Source organism: Schistocerca cancellata, chromosome 5 (assembly GCF_023864275.1).
Source record: "Schistocerca cancellata isolate TAMUIC-IGC-003103 chromosome 5, iqSchCanc2.1, whole genome shotgun sequence".
NCBI lineage: Eukaryota > Metazoa > Arthropoda > Insecta > Orthoptera > Acrididae > Schistocerca > Schistocerca cancellata.
Window position 1 is genome coordinate 642,133,401 of NC_064630.1, and position 27,656 is coordinate 642,161,056.

The 27,656-nt window shown below is 40.5% G+C and overlaps 1 protein-coding gene across 1 annotated transcript in view; it reads left to right on the forward strand.

The window, feature by feature from the left end:
- Positions 1 to 27,656, forward strand: part of LOC126187558 (integrin-linked protein kinase) — a 61,037-nt gene that overhangs the window by 18,689 nt on the left and 14,692 nt on the right. Inside the window, exons 4-7 of the mRNA XM_049928712.1 lie at positions 13,654 to 13,734; positions 16,419 to 16,614; positions 16,736 to 16,979; positions 18,610 to 18,709. Of these exons, the coding sequence (XP_049784669.1) occupies positions 13,654 to 13,734; positions 16,419 to 16,614; positions 16,736 to 16,979; positions 18,610 to 18,709 (621 nt within the window). The remainder of the gene's footprint in view (positions 1 to 13,653; positions 13,735 to 16,418; positions 16,615 to 16,735; positions 16,980 to 18,609; positions 18,710 to 27,656) is intronic.

A 27,656-nucleotide genomic window follows, 5' to 3' on the forward strand; every position in this document is an offset into this window, starting at 1 on the left:
CATTAGATTCGTGTGAGCAGTTGCGTGCAGGCCCATGCGCATGCGCAGTTGAGTCGAGCATTTGTAGTACCTTCTCCCACTTCTGGCTACAAAAGTGTGGCTGTTAGCTGTATAAGCAGTAGCAGCAAGATGCTACTCAGAAAAATTTTACTGTCGTGCCCAAGCTGCCATATTCACTGGGAGCAAATTGGGATATCTGCCCCGGGCGGCAATTTCAGTCAAGCATTAATCGCCTTGCAGAACAGTGAAGTTAATCTTGTCGGTTTGCTAAAGAAATGTGGTTTTTATTAATCTTTTCCGCTGATGCAGTCAATTTATTTGTAACAAAATGTTTAATTCCACACTATTGGCTAGTTTCAACTGTTCTCTGCATTTCAAAACAGCAGGTTTTAGTCTTCTTTCAAGTATGGCATATGCCATAATAAAGAACCAAAAATGAAATAATACAGTACTGGTACACCAAGAAAATTTACAGCGGAATCTGGACGTACGACTGTGCAGTTTAAACAGAAAATGCACGTTATTATAGTTAAACCGAAAATGCACGTTATTATAGTTCATGAAGTTCCGATGATCTTGGAATATCCTCTGATGTCTTGTTTTTTTTTTTTTTTTTTTTTTTTAAATGAAATAACGTAAGATCTTTTAATGTTTTACACGTATGAACATACGGACTTCTTGTGTCATCGTAGCTGCGCAGGCGCTGTGATGCCTGTTATCTGGCGCTCTCTGGCAACTGCTGAAACGAACCTCTTTCTAGCAGGTCACGGGGAAAATGTTGCGAATAATTGATTGAAAACCAGTCCTTTAAAAGTAAATTTCATTTTACGCAAAATGAACTATGTGCGATGAATTTCTGTATTCACAGAGCATTTGGCTCTCATTTAAAAATCGAGCCCCGAAGATCAGACATTTATGTCGTTATTAAAAATTTCACTGGCATATTTGTGTGATGTATCGTGAAGTGTAACACGCGCAAAGAAGATCAATGTTGTATGTGAAAGTTCAGCTTCTCTTGCAGCTTATTAATTGTTGATATCAATATTGTATGTGGAAGCTTTGCTTTTCTTGTAGCAACACTATGTATATTAATTTAAACCATTAACTTTTCCTATTTGTGGTATGCACCACTTAACAGTGATAATGCTATTGGCTGACTACATCACGTGTCCTATGCTTTGAATATCCGCTGTATCGGCTGCGAGATCACGTGACATGAGCTATGACTGGCTTACAAAAGCGCTTTGCAATCTCGATAAACTGAGCTACGACTGGTTTACAAAAGCGCGTTGCAATATCGATAAACTCATAAGTTTTACAGTTCTGAGGAAAAGGATACTGTCACTTAACGCGGAAAAAAGTGTATTTTCACCCGGGAGAAAGTGTATTTTTAACCGGGAAATCCGGGAATTTTTTTTCCTTGTCCACGTATACACCCTGAATTTCCACTCCATCAGACTTCTCTCCTTCTACAAAATCCTGCAGTTATCTGCCCTTCCTGAATTACCTGTATTATCCAAGGGTCTCACTTTCAGCCCTAACCTGCATTTAATCATCCTGGTTTGGTGAATCACCTGCTTTCCTTCACACATAAAATCAACTGGGAATATCGCTTTTCAGCCCAGTTCCAAAACCTTTCCAACAACAAGCCTAATATTGAACCCTCCTTGAACAGTTCCAACCACAATCCCAACTAGATCCACCACTACTACCTCAAAATCATCCCTACAAGCCTTCCAAGAATTCGTTCAATTCAGTACTGATTCACAATCCTTCCTCAGGGCCTTACAACATGATCCTAACCTGTACTCTGTATAATTCCAGGTTATGTGGTCCCTAAAAGCTGATGACTGCATCATTATCCTCCCAGCAAACAAAGGATCTGTACCAATAAGGTACTTGACCGACAGGAGAATGTTAGTGAAGGTGTAAGTGAGGTGTGTGACACTTTGCACACAGCATCTGCCATCAAAATCCTATCCCTGTAATTCGAATTGACCTACACTCCGTCCTTAAAACCTCTGGCACCTCACAAGAACTAACATCTCAATCCATATAATTTCTTACCTACCCAAACCATGCACTCCCACCTTTTACCTTCTTCCTAAGATCCACGGACCCCATCATCCTGGCTTTCCTATAGCAGCTGGCTTCAAAGCACCCACTGAACATTTATTTGCCTTAGTTAATTGGTGCCTGCAACCCATAGTACTTACACTTACCTCTTAGATTAAGGACACCAATCATTTCCTAGATTGTCTGGAATCTGTGCCAGTCTCACTCCCACCACATACCTTGCTTGTCACCACTGATGTCAACTCCCTCTATACCAATATACCCCCAAGTACAAGGTCTTGTCTGCTGCTGAACATTTCCTCAGTCAATGCCCATCTAACTCTTAAACCTATGAAATCCTTCCTGCTTGCCTTAATCATTTTTACACTTACCACCGATTACTTCACCTTTGAGGGGCAGATATACAACAACCTTTTCATAGGTCGCATGGAGTGGGCTTTCCTGGGATCCAGAAGCCCTCAGCCCCTGGTTTCGTTTAGATACGTAGGTGACATCTTTGCCATATGGACTCATGATGAGCCTGACCTTTTCCTGGAATCTCTAAATATCTTATCCCAATTAAATTTCACATGATCCTATTCTAAATCCCATGCCACTTTCCTTGATGTTGATCTCATTCTCACTGAAGGCCCAGTATACACTTCTGTTCACATTAAATCTACCAACAATCAACAGTACTCACATTTTGACAACTGCCATCCAGTCTATGTCAAATGTTCCCTACCACACAACTTTGGCATTCGAGGTAAACATATTGTTTTGGATGCAGACTCTTCACAGCAATGCACCACCATTCTTACCTCAGCCTTCACTGGACATAATTGCCTCAACAGCCTAGTTCAGAAACAGATTTCCCAGGCCATCACATCCAGTCCTAGTACTTATTATCCCTCCATAAAATATCTTTGGAGCACATCACTTGTCACTAAATATTATCCTGCTCTTGAATGTATTAATCACCTATTTTGACAAGACTATGACTTCCTAAAATCATGCCCTGGAATGAGATCCCTTCTGTATGAGAGTATGCCCATCACACCTAGAATACCTTCTTGTCACTCTCCCAATCTCCACAATGTCCTTGTCAGAGCCTATGCTCCTTCTGCACCCATCTCCCTATCCTATGTCTCCTTCCCCTGTGACTGTCCCTGCTACAAGACTTGCCTTAAACACCTTCCAACAACCACCTATACCAGCCCTGCAACTGGCAAAACATACACTATCAAAGGGAGAGTCACTTGTGAAACAATATGTCGTATACCATCTATTATATAAACACTGTTTGGCCTTTTACATCGGCATGACTACCACCAAGTTATCAGTTAGACTAAATGGGCATAGGCAGAGGGTGCATACCGGCAACACACAATATTCAGTTGCAGAGCATGCTCTACAGCAAGAGTCACTCGTGACCTCAGCACCTGTCTCACCACACGCGCCATCTGGATACCTCTCCCAGACACTGGTTTCTCAGAACACCGCAGATGGGAACTAGCGCTACAGCTTTTTCTTTGCTTCTCGCCACCCACCTGGCCTTAATGTACATTAATTTCTTCTGTCTCAGCATTTATTCACAGTAACTAATCCTTTCTTCACTGTATTTTAATTTTCTAAACCTTTCATTTTCTGATTTCTGTGCTTTTCCCTGACCCCCCACCCCCCTCCCACCTCCGTTACATATAATTACTTAGGTTCTCATTACTATTAACTTCTTTGCACTCCTATTAACCCATGCCCAGTGTTTTAGCAGTAATCTCTGCCTAGCATATTACCCTGTCTGCCACCTTTAAGATCTCAGGTTTTCAGATTTCATCTGGTGCAGTCCCCAACAATCGGTCTTTGCTTCTCATCCCGTCTGGTAATCTCCCCTGACGTGGGTTCTGGGTGTCTTTTCCTAACTCTACTCCTTTTCCTAAACCTCTCCAGTCCCTTTCCCTTCACCCCTCTTCCTTCCCCTTCAGCCTTTTGCTGGAAGAAGGAGCCATGGAATCCAAAAGCTTGAATAAATAAAACCTTTTTTTATATGTATGTTCTCTTGCAACCACTTGGGGAGTAGATTTTTTATCTATCTGGTTACAAATGTTATATATGGGGAGATCACAACATTAATATGAAAATATGTAGCAGTTCCACTTGATAAGAAGATATAAGGGTGTGCTGAAAAGTAATGCCTTCAAATATTTTATGAGAAAACCCTTTGAAACTTTTCAAATGAAACAACTGTTATTGATATTCTACATCTTTATTCTTCATGTTGACATGTTTGTAGCCTCTTTCACAGATATATTTGTAGTCGCTATCGCTAGAGGGCTCTGAAGTGTAGTGCATAACATGGCGGTATGTAATGTAACAACAATGTCAGTGCATGAAAAGTAGTTTGCTGTAAACGAACTTCAGATTCGAAGAGTTGTTCGACATGTAGAGCACCCTCTCCTTTAGCATGACAATGCCAGAACACACGCAAGTGGTACAACATTTGCAGCAATCCATCCCATTTAGTCACTGTCATTGGTTATCTTCCACATAGTCCCGATTTGGCCCCATCCGATTTTCACCTGTTTCCAAAACTTAAAGAACATCGAGGACTTCGTGTTGATAGCAGTGAAGTGGTGTGAGCAGGGGTGAGGGGTAAGTCGACAAAGTCAAACATTCTACGGTGATACTATCAACAAACTGTATTTCATTGGGAGAAATGTGTTTGTCACCAGGGTGACTATGTCGAAAAATAAATATGTAGACATGGACAATAAAGATGTTGAATGTTAACAGCATTTGTTTTATTTAAAAATCTTCAAGAGTTTACACATAGAAAGGCATTAGTTTTAACACATCCTCATAGAAGCAATAAAACATACTTATGATTACAGGAAAATTGTAATCATGTTGTATGTTAAGCTGGGGAATAAATTGAATTTTTAAAAATATAAATCTTCAAAACAATTTGTATCTGTTCTAGTGGTAAAAAAAAAAAAGTGTGAAGCAGCAGTTGAAACTATTGATGTGTGGCTACAACAGCAGCATAACAGATGTATGTGCATTTTGGGTTCCATAATTGAGAAAACAATCATTGGCAAGTGAAGGTTGGCTAAATATACCACCAACCATTAACACTGCAGCATCAGGAAGGATAGAAGATAATGGAAGTTTACTTATCACGTGGTTGTGTTAGAGTGGAAGTGGAAGTTTCAGGGAAGGTGTTCCATCACTGGTGAAGGTGTGCGTTCGCATATCCTTTTTGTGAAAGTGGGTTATTGAGTCCAGTTTTGCCAAACAAAACACATTCACTAGGGACAGTAAATCATTACTAATGAAGGTATACCTATGTTGCCAAGAGGTAGGACTGTGCACTATGGTTGCAGTAACAAAACATGGACATATTTCAAAAGTTGTATATTTTGAGCTACAATTTGAAAATGTAGTCATATAAAATTTGTTTATTGCAGAAGCACTTGTATGCCTCATTTTTACTTTTTTAAAAAATAGGATGAGTTGACTTGTCTAAACTAGTCAGGCAGTATTCATTGTTGTCTGGAACATGCTTCCCTCTATTCTCAACTGCTGTTCCTGTTGGTGTGTTATCGTCTTGCACTGGAGAATTACTGTGATCTTTAATTTACTATGTTCATTACCCTGCAACTTTTCACTTCCTTTGTCACTGCAAACTTTCACTTGATTAATTATATTTTCAAAGTCGCCTTCAGAGTGACTGTCCGCCAGTGTTTCAGGAGGTAAACTTGAGGAAGACGAACCATGTTCTGAAGGTATTAAAACATCACTCTGTATGAGGACCTTTAATTCCAAAATGTACATACAGCACTGTTCTTCATTAACTGTACAAACCTTAGTGCATGGCTCCCCTCTGCACTGTTGTGTTCTTATATCCATGTAGTCAGCATATCTTCTAGGTCTTGAGTTGCTCACTCTACACTGCAGTGGCTCTAGCTGTGTCAAGATTTACGATGCACATTATTAAATTTGGGGTGCTCATTATTTTGTTAACAAACTCTCAACCATTGTCTGCCTGCAACACTGAGAGGTACCTAACAATGTAAAAATGTCAATAATGTTATCGCATACCTCATCATAATGTTATCGCATACCTCATCAGCTGTTTGGACGTTGGTGGCCTGAGGACAATGAATTTGGTAAGATGTCCTGATAAATTATGAATTTATTGTCTCCATCTGGTTGTGATTGTAAGTCAACGAGATTAACTTGACACCTGGAGTTTAATTCTTTAAACAGCATGGGCTTCACTATTGTTGCTTTCTTGTGACATTTTGGTTTTTGTAAGTAAGGCTCACATAAGCTAAGATATATCAAGACATCTCTAAATGTTATATTGCAGTATTTTTATTTTAACCATTTTATCATTCATTACATCCTCCATGACGAGTCATTACATGAGCATCCTGCAGAATATCGTACAGTTCTTCATCATAAACATAGTACTTAATTTCGCTTTCTTCAGTAACAAGTTGTATTAATTTCATTATTCCAGTCAACTCAAACTCTCATGTCTCTTCAAAAACTTGTAGTTGTTGCAGTCCCTCTTTCGGCCAGATTTTAGTGATTTAACCTTGCTGATAAGTGACTTGTACTGTTATCTGTCCATGAAAACACAGTTATATCTGAGGTTTCCCCTTCCACTCTAAGATGTTTGTAAAACTTCACTAATTCCACTGTAGCTGCACTGCTGTATGTTGTTGTTGTTGTTGTGGTGGTGGTGGTGGTGGTGGTGGTGGTCTTCAGTCCTGAGACTGGTATGATGCAGCTCTCCATGCTACTCTATCCTGCACAAGCTTCTTCATCCCCCAGCACCTACTGCAGCCAACATCCATCTGAATCTGCTTAGTGTATTCATCTCTTGGTCTCCCTCTATGATTTTTACCCTCCATGCTGCCCTCCAATACTAAATTGGTGATCCCTCGATGTCTCAGAATATGTCCTACCAACCGATCCCTTCTTCTAGTCAAGTTGTGCCACAAGCTCCTCTTCTCTCCAATTCTATTCAATACCTCCTCATTAGTTATGTGATCTACCCATCTAATCTTCAGCATTCTTCTGTAGCACCACATTTCGAAAGCTTCTATTCTCTTCTTGTCTAAACTATTTATCGTCCACGTTTCACTTTCATACATGGCTACACTCCATACAAATACTTTCAGAAACGACTTCCTGACACTTAAATCTATACTCGATGTTAACAAATTTTTCTTCTTCAGAAATGCTTTCCTTGCCATTGCCAGTCTACATTTTATATCCTCTCTACTTCGACCATCATCAGTTATTTTGCTCCCCAAATAGCAAAACTCCTTTAGTACTTTAAGTGTCTCATTTCCTGATCTAATTTCCTCAGCATCACCCAACTTAATTCGACTACATTCCATTATCCTCATTTTGCTTTTGTTGATGTTCATCTTATACTCTCCTTTCAAGACACTGTCCATTCCGTTCAACTGCTCTTCCAAGTCCTTTGCTCTCTCTGACAGAATTACAATGTCATCGGCGAACCTCAAAGTTTTTATTTCTTCTCCCTGGACTTTAATACCTACTCCAAATTTTTCTTTTGTTTCCTTTACTGCTTGCTCAACATACAGATTGAATAACATCGGGGAGAGGCTGCAGCCCTGTCTCACTCCCTTCCCAACCACTGCTTCCCTTTCATGCCCCTCGACTCTTATAACTGCCATCTGGTTTATGTACAAATTGTAAATAGCCTTTCGCTCCCTGTATTTTACCCCTGCCACTTTTAGAATTTGAAAGAGAGTATTCCAGTCAACATTGTCAGAAGCTTTCTCTAAGTCTACAAATGCTAGAAATGTAGGTTTGCCTTTCCTTAATCCATTTTCTAAGATAAGTCGTAGGGTCAGTATTGCCTCACGTGTTCCAACATTTCTACGGAATCCAAACTGATCTTCCCCGAGGTCGGCTTCTATCAGTTTTTCCATTCGTCTGTAAAGAATTCGTGTTAGTATTTTGCAGCTGTGACTTATTAAACTGATAGTTCGGTAATTTTCACATCTGTCAACACCTGCTTTCTTTGGGATTGGAATTATTATATTCTTCTTGAAGTCTGAGGGTGTTTCGCCTGTCTCATACATCTTGCTCACCAGATGGTAGAGTTTTGTCAGGACTGGCTCTCCCAAGGCTGTCAGTAGTTCTAATGGAATGTTGTCTACTCCGGGGGCCTTGTTTCAACTGAGGTCTTTCAGTGCTCTGTCAAACTCTTCACGTAGTATCATATATCCCATTTCATCTTCATCTACATCCTCTTCCATTTCAATAATATTGTCCTCAAGTACATCGCCCTTGTATAGACCCTCTATTTATTCCTTCCATCTCTCTGCTCTCCCTTCTTTGCTTGGAATTGGGTTTCCATCAAAGCTCTTGATATTCATGCAAGTGGTTCTCCTTTCTCCAAAGGTCTCTTTAATTTTCCTGTAGGCAGTATCTATCTCACCCCTAGTGAGATAAGCCTCTACATCCTTAATTTGTCCTCTAGCCATCCCTGCTTAGCCATTTTGCTCTTCCCGTCGATATTATTTTTGACACGTTTGTATTCCTTTTTGCCTGCTTCATTTACTGCATTTTTATATTTTCTTCTTTCATCAATTAAATTCAATATTTCTTCTGTTACCCAAGGGTTTCTACTAGCCCTTGTCTTTTTACCTACTTGATCCTCTGCTGCCTTCACTACTTCATTCCTCAAAGCTACCCATTCTTCTTCTACAGTATTTCATTCCCCCATTCCTGTCAATTGTTCCCTTATGCTCTCCCTGAAACTCTATACAACCTCTGGTTTAGTCAGTTTATCCTGGTCCCATTTCCTTAAATTCCCACCTTTTTGCAGTTTCTTCAGTTTTAATCTACAGTTCATAACCAATAGATTGTGGTCAGAGTCCACATCTGCCCCTGGAAATGTCTTACAATTTAAAACCTGGTTCCTAAATCTCTGTCTTACCATTATACACTCCTGGAAATTGAAATAAGAACACCGTGAATTCATTGTCCCAGGAAGGGGAAACTTTATTGACACATTCCTGGGGTCAGATACATCACATGATCACACTGACAGAACCACAGGCACATAGACACAGGCAACAGAGCATGCACAATGTCGGCACTAGTACAGTGTATATCCACCTTTCGCAGCAATGCAGGCTGCTATTCTCCCATGGAGACGATCGTAGAGATGCTGGATGTAGTCCTGTGGAACGGCTTGCCATGCCATTTCCACCTGGCGCCTCAGTTGGACCAGCGTTCGTGCTGCACGTGCAGACCGCGTGAGACGACGCTTCATCCAGTCCCAAACATGCTCAATGGGGGACAGATCCGGAGATCTTGCTGGCCAGGGTAGTTGACTTACACCTTCTAGAGCACGTTGGGTGGCACGGGATACATGCGGACGTGCATTGTCCTGTTGGAACAGCAAGTTCCCTTGCCGGTCTAGGAATGGTAGAACGATGGGTTCGATGACGGTTTGGATGTACCGTGCACTATTCAGTGTCCCCTCGACGATCACCAGTGGTGTACGGCCAGTGTAGGAGATCGCTCCCCACACCATGATGCCAGGTGTTGGCCCTGTGTGCCTCGGTCGTATACAGTCCTGATTGTGGCGCTCACCTGCACGGCGCCAAACACGCATACGACCATCATTGGCACCAAGGCAGAAGCGACTCTCATCGCTGAAGACGACACGTCTCCATTCGTCCCTCCATTCACGCCTGTCGCCACACCACTGGAGGCGGGCTGCACGATGTTGGGGCGTGAGCGGAAGACGGCCTAACGGTGTGCGGGACCGTAGCCCAGCTTCATGGAGACGGTTGCGAATGGTCCTCGCCGATACCCCAGGAGCAACAGTGTCCCTAATTTGCTGGGAAGTGGCGGTGCGGTCCCCTACGGCACTGCGTAGGATCCTACGGTCTTGGCATGCATCCGTGCGTCGCTGCGGTCCGGTCCCAGGTCGACGGGCACGTGCACCTTCCGCCGACCACTGGCGACAACATCGATGTACTGTGGAGACCTCACGCCCCACGTGTTGAGCAATTCGGCGGTACGTCCACCCGGCCTCCCGCATGCCCACTATACGCCCTCGCTCAAAGTCCGTCAGCTGCACATACGGTTCACGTCCACGCTGTCGAGGCATGCTACCAGTGTTAAAGACTGCGATGGAGCTCTGTATGCCACGGCAAACTGGCTGACACTGACGGCGGCGGTGCACAAATGCTGCGCAGCTAGCGCCATTCGACGGCCAACACCGCGGTTCCTGGTGTGTCCGCTGTGCCGTGCGTGTGATCATTGCTTGTACAGCCCTCTAGCAGTGTCCGGAGCAAGTATGGTGGGTCTGACACACCGGTGTCAATGTGTTCTTTTTTCCATTTCCAGGAGTGTATAATCTATCTGATACCTTTTAGTATCTACAGGGTTCTTCCATGTATACAACCTTCTTTCATGATTCTTAAACATAATGTTAGCTATGATTAACTTATGCTCTGCGCAAAATTCTACCAGGCGGCTTCCTCTTTCATTTCTTAGCCCCAATCCATATTCACCTACTACGTTTCCTTCTCTCCCTTTTCCTACACTCGAATTCCAGTCACCCATGACTATTAAATTTTCGTCTCCCTTCACTACCTGAATAATTTCTTTGATCTCATCATACATTTCATCAATTTCTTCGTCATCTGCAGAGCTAGTTGGCATATAAACTTGTACTACTGTAGTAGGCGTGGGCTTCGTGTCTATAGGGCCAGATCAGTCAATCATCCAGACTGTTGCCCCTGCAACTACTGAAAAGGCCGTGGTTCATAACATAACAATAACCAACTGATGACACATTCATGCCTGGTACCATTGTTGGACGAAGCATTAATAATCTGTTACTGTACATGTCCACTAAGCAGAGCCAGTGATGGTACAAATTCATTAGTGGATGTGGTTTTTTCTGTTTATGGTAAGCTTTTACTAATCCTTTTAGTGATGTTATATGTGCACTATGGAAGGTTTAACTTCCCTAACCGTCCACTTCCATTATAAACAAAGTAGCAAAAGACAGATTGTTACTCACTGTAAGAAAGACACATAAGTTGCAGCCAGGCACAATTAAAAGACACTTACATAAAGCTTGCAGCCACAGCCTTCATCAGTAAAGGAGAGACACGTCAGTCATACACACAAGCAAGCACATTGCATGCACACATGACCTCCAACTCCAGTGTCTCAGGCCGGAATGCCACTAAATATATACAGTACAGTAGAAAAACTACATTTTTAAATTTTTAAGTTTGTAGATGGTTTCGGGCATATGCGATGCAAAATTTAATACACAAAACAGCCACCTCTAGAGGCACCTACTTAACCTGGCTGGTCATTTAGTCAAATTATGCTTGGATGGTAGATAAGGGTAAATCATTCCAGGCTGCTTCAGCTCTGTGTCAGAGTCCAGCAGATAATTTGGTTGGCAAATGGTGGCATTCCAGTCTCTAGGCAACCCGTAAGAGATACTTATAATAGTTAAGAGATCTGGAGAATGTGCTGACCATGGCAAATGTCAAACACCCTTTGTTTTGACATACACTATGTGATCAAAAGTATCTGGACACCCCCAAAAACATAAGTTCTTCATATTAAGTGCATTGTGATGCCACCTACTGGAGGTACTCCATATCAGCGGCCTCAGTAATCATTAGACATGGTGAGAGAGCAGAATGGGGTACTCCACGGAACTCGGGGACTTTGAACATGGTCAGGTGATTGGCTGTCATTTGTGTCATATGTCTGTATGGAGATTTCCACACTCCTAAACATCCCTAGGTACACTGTTTCCAATGTGATAGTGAAGTGGAAACATGAAGGGACACATACAGCACAAAAGTGTACAGGCTGACCTTATCTGTTGATTAACAGACACTGCCGACAGTTGAAGAGGGTCATAATGTGTACTAGGCAGACATCTATCTTGACCATCACACAGGAATTCCAAACTGCATCCGGATCCACTGCAAGTACTATGCCAGTTAGGCGGGAGGTGAGAAAACTTGGATTTCATGGTCAAGCGGCTGCTCATAAGCCACACCTCAAGCTGGTAAATGCCAAACAACGTCTCGCTTGGTGTAAGGAGAGTATACATCGGTACATCAGACGATTGAACAGTGGAAAAACATTGTGTGGATTGATGAATCATGGTACACAATGTGGCGATCCGATGACAGGTTGTGGGTATGGCTAATGCCCAGTGAGCATCATCTGCCAGTGTGTGTAGTGCCAACAGTAAAATTCGGAGACGGTGATGTTATGCTGTGGTCGTGTTTTTCATGGAGAGGGCCTTGCACTCCTTATTGTTTTGTGTAGCACTATCACAGCACAGGCCTACATTGATATTTTAAGCACCGTCTTGCTTCTCACTGTTGAAGAGCAATTCGGGGATGGTGATTGCGTCTTTCAACACAATCAAGCACTTTTTCATAATGCACGACCTGTGGTGAAGTGGTTACATGATAATAACATCCTTGTAATGGACTGGCCTGCACAGAGTCTTGACCTGAATCCTATAGAACACCTTTGGGATGTTTTGGAACGCCGACTTCATGCCAGACCAGAACAGCCGACATCCATACCTTTTCTTAGTGTAGCACTCCATGAAGAATGGGATGCCACTCCCCACGAAAACCTTCCAGCACCTGATTGAACGTGTGCCTGCGAGAGTGGAAGCTGCCATCGAGGCAGAGGGTGGGCTAACACCAGATTGAATTCTAGCATTACCAATGGAGGACACCATGAACTTGTAAGTCATTTTCAGCCAGGTATCCGGATACTTTTGATTACATAATGTAGGTCAGGGCTGCGTGGGCAACGTGGAGCTTTGTGTTATCTTCTCAAAAGATAATGTCACGAGATCTCGGAGACTGACTGTAGCCTCAACATGTCAGAAATCTAGTGTGAGCTTTCCTTGTGTTCGCAGGTATTCATATTACAGTTTCTCAGTGAGAAGAACTCAGTTTTGAAATGTTTTTCACGTTGTCCTTAGTCAAAACTTGTTGTGTGCCCTGATAATCATCTGCTTTTCAGGCACATCAAAGCTTAGTTTTGAAGACACTGTTTAGTTTACCAAAAGCAATCCAGGCCATATCTACCCTTTTGTTTGTATCTTTTGCTGTTGATGCATTCATTGTCCTCAACTGCCATAGATACAAAAACTTGTCAATGTCTTTTTTGACTTCATTGTTAAGATATAAAATTTTCTTTTTAGTGTGTTGATTTTACATTACTTTACTCATATTATAATTGATTTTTCAAACTTAATTTAATTCTTGTTCTGTTAAATGCTTCCATTCATTTTTGAACCATGTTTCAATTTGTATATTTGTGATTACTGGGACTTTAACTGTAATTTTGATATGCAGTTTTTTTTCTGCTGAAAACTTCTTTCTTCTTGATGATTGTTGTTAGAATGAGGTTTACTGTCTTATTAAAAACTCAACACATATTTTGTCAAGTTGTTTACATGGTGTAAAGAAATTCGTGTTTAAAAAAATTAACCAGTGTATTATCATTAGAATATTTCATTTGCTCCAGATTTGGCCGTGGAAAATAACCAAGACCTCAAGAAGATAAATTTTAAAGATCAAAGCTGGCTTGGACTGAAGACGAGAAGTAGTAAGTAGATTTCAATGAAATTTGGCTTGCATTAAATGTTATAAGTGATTGTCAAATCTGTTACATTTGGTCAAAATGTGCCCTATATTTCAGAAATACGTGTAGGGCATGTTGCGGATAGAAGAAATACTGTGTCAGGTCTAGAAGTTGGTAGTTCAAGCTTTTAAAGAAGTCTTCTATTTTCAAGTGTGTGTGTGTGTGTGTGTGTGTGTGTGTGGTGTTTCTTTTTGTAGTAGTAGTTCTTATATAGGTTGTCTCTTACAGGGAAGACAACAGCAACCAGCCAGTTTTTACAATGCCATTTCTTTGTTTAAATAGTGCCATTACCGGCTTCAAACTGAAAGATTCATCTTCAGACTGCTAGTTCATGTTAAGATGCATTTTGCATAAGCTTTCACTCTTTGTTTTCCCAAGTGATGAAATTTCCTTGAGGTGGTAGCATCCTACAACCAAAACAAGATGCGAGACAATGTCTTTTTAACTGTAATTGGGCCTCATGCAGCTAAAAATACATAGTCTCACATCTTGCTTTAGTTGTAGGACACCACCACCCCGAGTAAATTCCATCATTTGGGGAAACAAAGAGTGAAAGCTAATGTAAAATGTGTCTTAACATGAACTAGCCATCTGAAGAACAACATTTCAGTTTGAAACCGGTAATGGCACTATTTAAATAAATAAATAACATTGTAAGAAGTGGCTGGTTGCTGTTGTCTCCTCCGTAAGAATCAGCCTCTATTTTATACACAGCCATGGGCTCAGAATGTCAGTTTTCGACAAAATAGCAATAGTTCTTATATGTTCTGTATTAATGTAGCACTGTACAACATTGTTGTGTTTTGATCATGTTTTTCTTTTGCTTTCATTTGCTGTTCTTCTGTATTCACCATATATATGTGTGCCCTGTGTCATGTTTATAGTGTGTTGTGCACTATATTTTATGCAGTGATATAATCAAAATGACTTGTCAGATCTTTTAAAAAAATCAATGTTTTCTTAGCTACTGACACCCATATTTAGGGATACTAGGGCACCAGAAGAGAAACTTTATTTTACTTCAAAATATACACACATAAAAAAAGTTTTGCATCACCCCGGTTCCGAGAGTTCCGGAACCTGTACAAAAAACTGGAATAGAGATCAAAATAACCATTATTTCTGCCCTTTTTATTGCTCATGAAAACTACACATTGCATGTTGTACCACCATTCAGCGAGACCTTCAGAAGTGGTGGTCCAGAATGCTGTACACACTGGTACCTCTAATACGTCCGCTTGCATTGATGCTTGCCTGTATTCGTTGTGGCATGCTAACCACAAGTTTATCAAGGCACTGTTGTTTCAGATTGTTCCACTCCTTAACGGCGATTCGGCGTACATCCCTCAGAGTGGTTGGTGGGTCACGTCATTCATAAACAGCCCTCTTCAATCTATTACAGGCATGTTCGATAGGGTTCATGGTTGGAAAACATGCTGGCCACTCTAGTTGAGCGATGTCATTGTCCTGAAGGAAGTCATTCACAAGAAGCACACAATGGGGGCGCGAATCGTCGTCCATGAAGACGAATGCCTGGCCAGTATGCTGCCGATACGGTTGCACTATCGGTCGGAGGATGGCATTCACGTATCGTACAGCCATTATGGTGCCTTCCATGACCACCAGCGGCGTACGTCGGCCCCACATAATGCCACCACAAAACAGCAGGGAACATCCACCTTGCTGTACTCGCTGGACAGTGTGTCTAAGGTGCTCAGCCTGACCGGGTTGCCTCGAATCACGTCTTCGACGTTGAAGGCATATGCAGCACTAATCGGTGAAGAGAACGTAATGCAATCCTGAGCGGTCCATTCGGCATGTTGTTGGGCCCATCTGTACCGTGCTGCATGGTATTGTGGTTGCAAAGATGGACCTCACCATTGACATTGAGAGTAAAGTTGCGCATTGTGCAGCTGATTGCGCACCATTTGGGTCGTAACATGATGTCCTATGGCTGCACGAAAAGCATTATTCAACATGATGGCGTTGCTGTTAGGGTTCTTCCAAGCCCTAATTTGTAGGTAGCAGTGATTCACTGCAGTAATAGCCATTGGGCGGCCTGAGCGAGGCATGTCATTGACAGTTCGTGTCTCTGTATCTCTTCCATGTCTGAACAACATCACTTTGGTTCACTTCGAGACGCCTGGACACTTCCCTTGTTGAAAGCCCTTCCTGGCACAAAGTAACAATGAGGACACGATCGAACCGCGGTATTGACCGTCCAGGCATGGTTGAACTACAGACAACACGAGCCGTGTATCTCCTTCCTGATGGAATGATTGGAACCATTCTATTGTCAGACCCCCTCCGTCTAATAGGTGCTGCTCATGCATGGTTGTTTACATCTTTGGGCAGTTTAGTAAAATCTCTGTACGGTCAAAGGGGCTGTGTCTGTGGTACAATATCCACAGTCAATGTCTATCTTCAGGAGTACTGGGAACTAGGATGATGCAAAACTTTTTTTGATGTGTGTATTTCATTCTCTACTAACATTCCTTTGTGATGCATTTTTCACTCTCAAGATTACATAAACTGTATTGCTCATTTCACAGTATCTTTTAATTATAGTGACCAGTGTTCATGTTCTCATGTAGCAATACTTGTGTTTTATCTTTAACATTGGTACTGACATTAACTTTTACCAACAGGAGATGCTACTCTATCTCGTCACAAGGGCATCAATATTGCAGACTTGGCACTGCATACAAAAATAGCAACTTCACCATCTGGAGAGACTTGGCGTGGCCGCTGGCAGAAGAATGAAATTGTGGCAAAAATTCTAGCTATTCGAGAGTGTACGTCTCGAATTTCGAGGGATTTCAATGAAGAGTTCCCAAAATTACGGTATGAATATAATGCTTGAAAAAAGTTGGAAGTTTCTCCATGCCTTGGGACAAGTATTTAGTGTTATAAAGTATTAGTTACACTCTGTTATTTATTTACAGAAGTTTTGTTTTTCTTATAGGATATTCTCCCATCCAAATGTACTACCAGTAGTTGGTTGTTGCAATTCCCCACCAAACTTGGTTGTTATTAGTCAGTATATGCCTTGGGGATCCCTGTATACACTTCTTCATGAAGGTACTGGTATAGTAGTGGATACAGCACAAGCAATTCGATTTGCCTTGGATGTTGCACGAGGAATGGCATTTCTGCACAGCTTGGAACGTATTATCCCTCAGTACCATCTGAATAGTCGTCATGTTATGGTAAGTGTTTTTTCAAAAAGGAATTATTGTGATAACTTTCCATTTTTTCCAATTACTGACAGTGGAGCAAAGATAAAAAGGCAAAAAGAGAATAAATACTCTGAAAGGAGAGTGGTAAGTAAATCTGTCTTGTTTAAAATTGGTCACTTCTACCTCATCAGACAGATATACAGTTCAGTTGTGTTCCCACTTGTTGCCTTATTCCTATTAAACACTGTATTTGTTACACATTCCCCCGTCATAATATTTGAGAAAATTTAAAAATGGGGAAACAAATGGTCAAAAGATAATAGTTCGGATGAAGAAACTGATTAAAAGTGAGAGTAAGAAACTGAGTAGTGATGGGGAATATCATATAAGAAAAAAAATATGAAATAGATAGGAAAACACACCGCACACGCTGCAAACAGGTAGCACATACGAACTGAAAAGCACAAAACATTGTGAATGTGTAAGACTTAAGTTTGAAAAGGTCTATTAAAGAGGTCAGATATACACAGTACAGTCAAATAGTTCATTGGAGATTTCTCAGCCACTGGAGGGCTTCTTCAACCTCCTCTGAAACAACGAGTTACACAATTTAAAATATTACCCATAGTTTGAAGTTCGCATTCCCAAGAAAAGTCATACTGTATTAGAATAGGATGGGCACTTGTAGTAAAAAGACGAGGTAAGAGAATATTTCAAGTATTAATAGAGTTTCTACACAAGTAATTCATATTTTAAATGCAATGCTTAAAATTAAGTTGTTATTTCTGTTATATTTAAAATAAAACTCTGAGTACTTTGTTCATTGAAACAACATTTGTCACATGAGTCACACCCAGCATTTCTGCGTTACATTTATTTGGTACTTTTCGGAGCAGTGTTGAAAATATCAATACATACCACCACAGTCCTAGTTAAAATGATTTAATTTGTTAGAAAAGTATGGAAGCTGTAGAGCCAACTCGTAAGAATGATTTAGGTTGTCAAATTTTCATTTTATTGTTGGAGAGACGAACAAACAATTGTGTTCAGGTTTATAAATGGATAATATCTGTTGCATGAGCTAAGCTTAATTGATTTCAGCCGATTAGAAAATATTAATTTTCAAATTTTGCATCAAACACAATGCTTAAACATAAAAATTTCAAAACAAACCTCAGATATGATCCACATCCTCCATGCTGGCATTGCTTGACATTAAAATAAATTAAGTCAGTGTGAAAGAGGAACAGTGTTTGGGGATGAAAGAAAAGTATGTTTTAGACAAATTAAGGGTTGTAAATCTATGAACCATAAGAGCAGCTTTAATGTTATGAAAATACAGTTCAAAAACAGAAATTCTCCAAAGGTAATGATGGATATGAGTGTCATGAGAAGCTAGTGATTGTCAATATGCATTTCACTTCACTGACAAATAATTTTTGCAGGCGTTCTACCTGTTTTCATCACCTCACAGGTCAAAGGTAGCTTATAATCTCAGAAAAACTCACCTTTTTGTTTCCTATGGAGACTTACCAAATCTTTATCAATAGTACATATTTGAAATCATGGCTTAAATATGGTTATTATCTGAAAATGTTTGTTCTATATTATGTATGTATTTATAATGGAGTAATGCAGTTACATTCTCTTACATTTACAGATAGATGATGATCTGACGGCACGAATTAATATGGCTGATGCGAAGTTCTCATTTCAGGAAAAGGGTAGAGTTTACTACCCAGCTTGGATGTCTCCTGAAGGTATGTTTATTATTTATATACTGTCTCTCCATAGAGCAGAAGGAGTTGGATAATTTTCAATATATTTTTCCCAAAGTTGATGAATGAATCATCTTAAATCTTCTTCTGGACTATAAGAGATCACTTCATTACTCTACTGGTGTGCTGCATCGAGAAGATGATGTGTGTAGAAGATAAATGGAGATGAAAATTCAAGTTGTACTATGGTTTAGTTCAGAAACAGAAATTCTCCAAAGGTGATGATGGGTATGAGTGTCATGAAAAGCTAGTGATTGTCAATATGCATTTCACTTCACTGACAAATCATTTTTGCAGGTATTTCAGACTTTTTTTATTTTATTCCCCCCCCCCTCCCCCCCCTCCCCCCCCCCCCATTGAGTTGTGTGGTTGCTCAGAGACTTTACTATTGAATCTATGTGAGGAAAGGTCTGAGGTCAGGGGCGTAACTACAGATATGAAGGAAAGAACTCAGAGTGCCCCAACTCATTTTTCTCCTCCTCCTCCTCCTCCTCCTCCTCCTCCTCCTCCTCTTGCTCCCGAGTTGACAGTATAAATAAGCATAAAAAACTTTCCAGGAAACAGTCTCCACACTTTTAATAAATCAGCCAAATGTAATGAAATAATATATTTATGTATATAATAGAAGGAAACATTCCACGAAGGAAAAATATATCTAAAAACAAAGATGATGTGACTTACCAAATGAAAGTGCTGGCAGGTCGACAGACACACAAACGAACACAAACATACACACAAAATTCAAGCTTTCGCAACAAACTGTTACCTCATCAGGAAAGAGGGAAGGAGAGGGAAAGACGAAAGGATGTGGGTTTTAAGGGAGAGGGTAAGGAGTCATTCCAATCTCGGGAGCGGAAAGACTTACCTTAGGGGGAAAAAAGGACGGGTACACACTCGCGCACACACACACACACACATATCCATCCACACATATACAGACACAAGCAGACATAAAGACCTGTCTGCTTGTGTCTGTATATGTGTGGATGGATATGTGTGTGTGTGCGAGTGTGTACCCGTCCTTTTTTCCCCCTAAGGTAAGTCTTTCCGCTCCCGGGATTGGAATGACTCCTTACCCTCTCCCTTAAAACCCACATCCTTTCGTCTTTCCCTCTCCTTCCCTCTTTCCTGATGAGGCAACAGTTTGTTGCGAAAGCTTGAATTTTGTGTGTATGTTTGTGTTCGTTTGTGTGTCTGTCGACCTGCCAGCACTTTCATTTGGTAAGTCACATCATCTTTGTTTTTAGAAATATATTTATGTAGGTTGATAGGGGCCCACATCACCACAAGTGGTTCTCTCTTGACCTCGAGTGATGTGCTCCGCTTTTATGGCCTTCCCCAACATATCCCTCTTCTCTCCCTGAGAAAGGAATTACAGTCCCGAAACCTAAGAATAGTTTTGTATATTTAAATGTGTTTTTGTACAGCTCTTGGAATTAAATCCCCCATCCTCAGCTCCCCAAAAGAAAGTTTCAGTCAGCTGTTCATCTACATCTACATGGATACTTTGTAAATCACACTTTAACTGTCTGGCAGAGGGTTCATCGAACCACCTTCACAATAATTCTCTATTATTCTAATCTCTAATAGAGCGCAGAAAAAACAAACACCGGTATCTTCCTGTGCGAGCTCTGATTTCCCTTCCTTTATTATGACGATCGTTTCTCCATAATGGAGAAAATTTATATATTTATGCATTCAGAGGAGAAAGTTAGTGATTGAAATTTTGTGAGAAGATTCCACAACAAGAAATGCCTTTTGTTTTAATGATATCAATCCCAAATCCTGTATCATGTTAGTGACATTCTCTACCCTGTTTTGCGATAATACAAAACGTGCTTCTCTTCTTTCAACTTTCCCGATGTACTCCGGTAATCCTATCTGGGAAGGACCCCAGACTGTGTAGCAGTACTCCAAAAGAGGACAGACAAACGTAATGTAGGCAGTCTCTTTAGTAGATATGTTGCATTTTCTAAGTGTTATGCCAACAAAACTCAGTCATTTGGGTTGCCTTCCCCACAGCATATTCTATGTGTTCTTTCCAATTAAAGTTGTTCGCAATTGTAATTCCTAATATTTAGTTTAATGTACAGCCTTTAGATCTGATGATTTATTGTGTAACCAAAATTTAACAGATTCCTTTTAGCACTCATGTGGATGACCTCACACTTTTAATTATTTGGGGTCAATTGGCAGTTTTTGCATAATACAGATAACTTTTCAAAATCGTTTTGCAGTTTGTTTTGATCTTCTAATAACTTTCCTAGATGATAAACAACAACAACAACATCATCTGCAAACAACCTAAGATGGCTGATCAGATTGTCTTCTAAATCATTTATGTACATAAGGAATAGTAGAGGGCCTATAACGCATGCTTGGGGAATGCGAGAAATCACTTCTGTTTCACTCGATGACTTTCCATCAGTTACTACAAACTGTGACCTCTTTGACAGGAAATCACAAATCCAGTCACATAGCTGAGATGATTTTCTGTAAGCATACAATTTCATCACAAGTTGAGTATGTGATACAGTGTCAAAAGTGTTCTGGAAATCTAGAAATACAGAATTAATTTGAAATCCCTTGTCAATAGCACTTAGCATTTCGTGTGTGTAAAGAGCCAGTTGTGTTTCACAAGAAGGATGTTCCCTAAATCCTTGCTGACAGTGTGTCTGTCTTCTTTCAATTTTACAAAATCTATTTAGATCACATGCGGAGGACTAGGTCTGAAACTCATTTGTTGATCAATATACTAAGGACATTCATCAGTATATGAGGTATGTTCAAAAAGTAAGTTTACTTTATATTTTTATGAAAAAATATTTATTTATTCATCAATATTCATTTTGTCCCCTTCAAAGTAATCCCCCTCAAATACAATACACTTATGCCAACGCTTCTTCCAATCCTCAAAACACTTCTCATAAGCAGTTTTTGGTACAGCCTTGAGTACTTCCAGTGATGCAGATTTTATTTCCTCAATTGTAGGAAATCTTCGTCCTTTAATAGGTCTCTTCAATTTTGGCAGCAGGAAAAAGTCGCAAAGTGCCAAATCTGGTGAATATGGTGGCTGAGACATGATTGTCGTGTTGTTTTTCGCCAAAAAATCTCTCACAAGCAATGATGAATGAGCAGATACATTTCACGATGCAAAAGCCATGAATTGTTTTTCCACAATTCCAGACATTTTTGCATATTGCTTCTCGCAGGTGGCGCATAACGTCAAGGTAATACTCCTTGTTAACCGTACGACCTTGAGGCAAAAACTTGTGATGCACTACACAACGGCAATTGAAAAAAAACAGTGAACAAAACTTCGACATTTGATCAAATGTGGCATGCAAAAGCATGCCAAGTCAGTCTTGGCTCTTCGGGATACTTCCATTGGAATAGGCTTTGGCTTCGATGTCGTAACCATAAACCCATGTTTCGTCACCAGTTATGATGCTTTTGAGCAAACCAGGATCATCATTGACGTTATTCAAGAGCTGCTCAGCGGTGCTCAACGACGGTTTATCTGATCAAAATTGAGAAGTTTTGGAATAAACTTCACTGACACACGTCTCACGCCCAAAACATCTGAAGAAATTGTATGACACGAGCCAATCGATATGCCATCATCGTCAGCAACTTTCTCACGGTAGTTCAATGATTTTCCAAAAAGAATTTTCTTCACAGCTTCAACATTATGATTTGTTATTGATTTAGTGGGGCGTCCATACATGGCTACACTCCATGCAAATACTTTCAGAAACGACTTCCTGACACTTAAATCTATACTCGATGTTAACAAATTTCTCTTCTTCAGAAACGCTCAGAAGCAAAATTGATAAGTGGAAGTTTACTCCAGAGATGGAACCAAAACCATTCTTTTATCTAATGTTTTTCTCTGAATTTTAATCATAACTCTATGCAGTGCCTTGTAAATAAAATTACTGCTAAGCAAGGCCGGTTATCCTGCTGTAAGTGCTCAGTACTATCCTTGCGATGCCCAAGCGGGTCGCTACTTTTCTTACACTAGCTCTCTCTCTCTCTCTCTCTCTCTCTCTCTCTCTCTCTCACACACACACACACACACACACACACACACACACACACACAGAGAGAGAGAGAGAGAGAGAGAGAGAGCGGGGGGGGGGGTTGTTATTATTATTATTATTATTATTATTATTAGTGAATGTCCCCATTGGAGAACGATAAGCAGGTGATTTTCAATCTTTCTTAGGGTTCTTATTTTCCCAGTATTTCTTCATTTTCTCCCCAAAGGCCTTCTTTCTTTCTTTCTTCGGTCCACTTAAATCAATATTCGTCTCTTCTTCAGAAACACTTTCCTTGCCGTTCTATGTATTATATCCTCTCTACTTCGACATGGACGATAAATAGTTTAGACAAGAAGAGAATAGAAGCTTTCGAAATGTGGTACTACAGAAGAATGCTGAAGATTAGATGGGTAGATCACATAACTAATGAGGAGGTATTGAATAGAATTGGGGAGAAGAGGAGTTTGTGGCACAACTTGACAAGAAGAAGGGATCGGTTGGTAGGACATGTTCTGAGGCATCAAGGGATCACCAATTTAGTACTGGAGGGCAGTGTGGAGGGTAAAAATCATAGAGGGAGACCAAGAGATGAATACACTAAGCAGATTCAGAAGGATGTAGGCTGCAGTAGGTACTGGGGGATGAAGAAGCTTGCACAGGATAGAGTAGCATGGAGAGCTGCATCAAACCAGTCTCAGGACTGAAGACCACAACAACAACAACAACTACAACTACGACTACTACTACTACTACTACTACTACTACTTTCTTAATTTCTTGTAAATCTCGTTTTTAACTCAATGAGAGTGTTTCACTTGCATAGAGGAACAGAAGGTTCCAAATGATTGGAAAAGAGCACAGGTAGTCCCAGTCTTCAAGAAGGGTCGTCGAGCAGATGCGCAAAACTATAGACCTATCTCTCTGACGTCGATCTGTTGTAGAATTTTAGAACATGTCTTTTGCTCGAGTATCATGTCGTTTTTGGAAACTCAGAATCTACTATGTAGGAATCAACATGGATTCCGGAAACAGCGATCGTGTGAAACTCAACTCGCATTATTTGTTCATGAAACCCAGAAAATATTAGATACAGGCTCCCAGGTAGATGCCATTTTCCTTGACTTCCGGAAGGCGTTCGATACAGTTCCGCACTGTCGTCTGATAAACAAAGTAAGAGCCTACGGAATATCAGACCAGCTGTGTGGCTGGATTGAAGAGTTTTTAGCAAACAGAACACAGCATGTTGTTCTCAATGGAGAGACATCTACAGACGTTAAAGTAACCTCTGGCGTGCCACAGGGGAGTGTTATGGGACCATTGCTTTTCACAATATATATAAATGACCTAGTAGATAGTGTCGGAAGTTCCATGCGGCTTTTCGCGGATGATGCTGTAGTATACAGAGAAGTTGCAGCATTAGAAAATTGTAGCGAAATGCAGGAAGATCTGCAGCGGATAGGCACTTGGTGCAGGGAGTGGCAACTGACCCTTAACATAGACAAATGTAATGTATTGCGAATACATAGAAAGAAGGATCCTTTATTGTATGATTATATGATAGCGAACAAACACTGGTAGCAGTTACTTCTGTAAAATATCTGGGAGTATGTGTGCGGAACGATTTGAAGTGGAATGATCATATAAAATTAATTGTTGGTAAGGCGGGTACCAGGTTGAGATTCATTGGGAGAGTCCTTAGAAAATGTAGTCCATCAACAAAGGAGGTGGCTTACAAAACACTCGTTCGACCTATACTTGAGTATTGCTCATCAGTGTGGGATCCGTACCAGATCGGGTTGACGGAGGAGATAGAGAAGATCCAAAGAAGAGCGGCGCGTTTCGTCACAGGGTTATTTGGTAACCGTGATAGCGTTACGGAGATGTTTAACAAACTCAAGTGGCAGACTCTGCAAGAGAGGCGCTCTGCATCGCGGTGTAGCTTGCTCGCCAGGTTTCGAGAGGGTGCGTTTCTGGATGAGGTATCGAATATATTGCTTCCCCCTACTTATACCTCCCGAGGAGATCACGAATGTAAAATTAGAGAGATTAGAGCGCGCACAGAGGCTTTCAGACAGTCGTTCTTCCCGCGAACCATACGCGACTGGAACAGGAAAGGGAGATAATGACAGTGGCACGTAAAGTGCCCTCCGCCACACACCGTTGGGTGGCTTGCGGAGTATAAATGTAGATGAATGTAGATGTAGATGCAACTGTCAGTTTGGTTATTGTGTTGTAGTGTCTGATTTTAATGCCCTTTGACAAGCATTTTTTGTTATACAAATTTGAAACAAATCCAGACACTTTCTTGATTTTCTGCAATCTGTTTTTTGTGCTATTTTTTCAAATCCTGTTGGTTCAATAATTTGATCTAGGTACTTAAAGTGTTTGACTCTGTTGTTTTCACCATAATTTGTTTTGGAATATCTAACTTAACACATGAATTCAGTCTTCTCAAAGGAGATCTTCAGGCCAAGCTTCTCTGCACATTCTTTGAGGGTCTCGATTTGTTTTACTGCTGTGTCTTCACTGTCAGTTAGAATCACCAAGTCATCTGCAAACACTAAGTATGGAACATTCAATTTTCCTTGACCTCTTCCTAGTTAGATTGGCTTCCAAAAGTTTTTGTTTCTTAGTTCCATTTTCCATTCTTTCATTACTTTGTCTAAAACTGTTTACTCCTGTTTTAATTAAGAATGGTTCTGAAATTTCATCAATGGATTTAATTTTTGATTTGGTTTCTGGAAGTGTTCATTAATATGACTGATGTGATATGGGATAGATCACCTGCATAAACGTCATTGAATAACCACATGAGAAATCAAATTGAGGAAAAAAGAAATTCATGGCACAATTTGAGTAAATTAAGGGCTTGGTTTATGGACACTTCCTGAGGCATCAGGGAATTTTCTGTTTGACTATAGAAAGTGCGGGGTAAAAATTGTAAGAGGGAGGCCAGGGATTGGATATAGTAAGCAGGTTCAAATGTATGTAGATTGTGATAATTATGCAGAGATGAAGAGGCTTGCACAGAATAGACCAGTATGGAGAGCTGCTTGAAACTAATTTTCTGATTCAATGAAGACTATGACACGACAGAACTCATCAAATCTCTCTCTCTCTCTCTCTTTCTCTCTCTCTCTCTCTCTCTCTCTCTCTATATATATATATATATATATATATATATATATATATATATATATATATATATATATAAAATAGAGGGAAACATTCCACGTGGGAAAAATATATTTAAAAAGAAAGATGATGAGACTTACCAAACAAAAGCGCTGGCAGGTCGATAGACACACAAAATTCTAGCTTTCGCAACCAACGGTTGCCTCATCAGGAAAGAGGGAAGGAGAGGGAAAGACAAAAGGATATGGGTTTTAAGGGAGAGGGTAAGGAGTCATTCCAATCCCGGGAGCGGAAAGACTTACCTTAGGGGGGGAAAAAGGACAGGTATACACTCGCGCACACACACACACACACACACATATCCATCCGCATATACACAGACACAAGCAGACATTTGTGTGTATGTTTGTGTTTGTTTGTGTGTCTATCGACCTGCCAGCGCTTTTGTTTGGTAAGTCTCATCATCTTTCTTTATATATATATCAGGGTGTATACGACCCGGGACAACCGGGAAATCCGGGAAAAACCCGGGAATTTTTTCATCCGGGAGAAAACCGGGAAAAACCCGGGAATTTTTCGGAATTCCGGGAATTTTTCATTGTTTTAGCTTTCAGTTAAATTTTTTTAAATTTTGGCTGCAGAATTGATTCTCTAGCAAAGAATGTTACTGTATCCTGCTACTGGAGAATGATACTGCAGCAATAAAATATAAACGAGAGGGGAAAAAAATAAAAATTTAGTGACAAAGGAAATGTGCAATTTACAACAACAAAAAACCGTGCACGCACAAGCGTTTGCAAATAGCAAAAATATGTCGAAGGCCATAGGGCGCAGACTGTAATTCTTCGTAACAATAAACTGCTTGCTATGAGTAAGACGTCACAACTGTTCACATTTGGTTCGTTTGACCAATTGCCAGCGGTCTGTTGCGCATTTGACTCGCGTATAAGCAGTACCTTCTCCCGCTACTTGAAGTTTGACTGTTAACTGTGTCGGTAACAGTAGCAAGCAGCCAGATGCAAACGAGAAAAATTTTTCTCGCGTGCCATAGCTGTCAGATTCACGCTTGCACAGAGTTGTCCGAGTTGTAGTGGGGAGGGGATTAACCTCCACGTAACGCGTGTTTACGTTAAGTGATTTCGCTGCTTCTCTTCGTGTACAGCTCCCAAGTCAAATGAAAACAAAACGGATTTCTGTGCCCGGGGAGCTATCAAGTGAATTAAAATACATTCACATAATTATGGAGGGCAAAAATATATTATTAATTTCACTTTTCCGATTTTTATTTTATTTCCAAGTTAGTAGCAGTCAAGCATTAATCGCCTTGCAGAACAGTGAAGTTATTTTTGCAAGTTTGCTAAAGAAATTTGGCTCTATTAATCTTTCCGCTGAGGCAATCATTTTATTTGAAACGAAGTGTTTCATTCTACAGTATTGGCTAGTTCCAACTTTTCTCTGAATTTCAAGTGCACGTTATCATCTTCTGCCATACATGGCATTATGCCATAATAAAGAACCAAAAATGAGATCGTAGAGTACTGGTACTCCAAGAAAATTTACATCCCAAAAACCACACTGGAAAGCTTAGTATCAGATGGGACATACTTCATTGTGAATCTGGAAAAAGCCAATTCGCACTTCAAGCCGAATTATGCATTTTAGTATGGTTTACGAAATTCCAATGCTCTTTGGAATACCCTATGATGCCCTGTTTCTTTTATGGTGTAATGTAAGCTCTTTTAGTGCTTTAT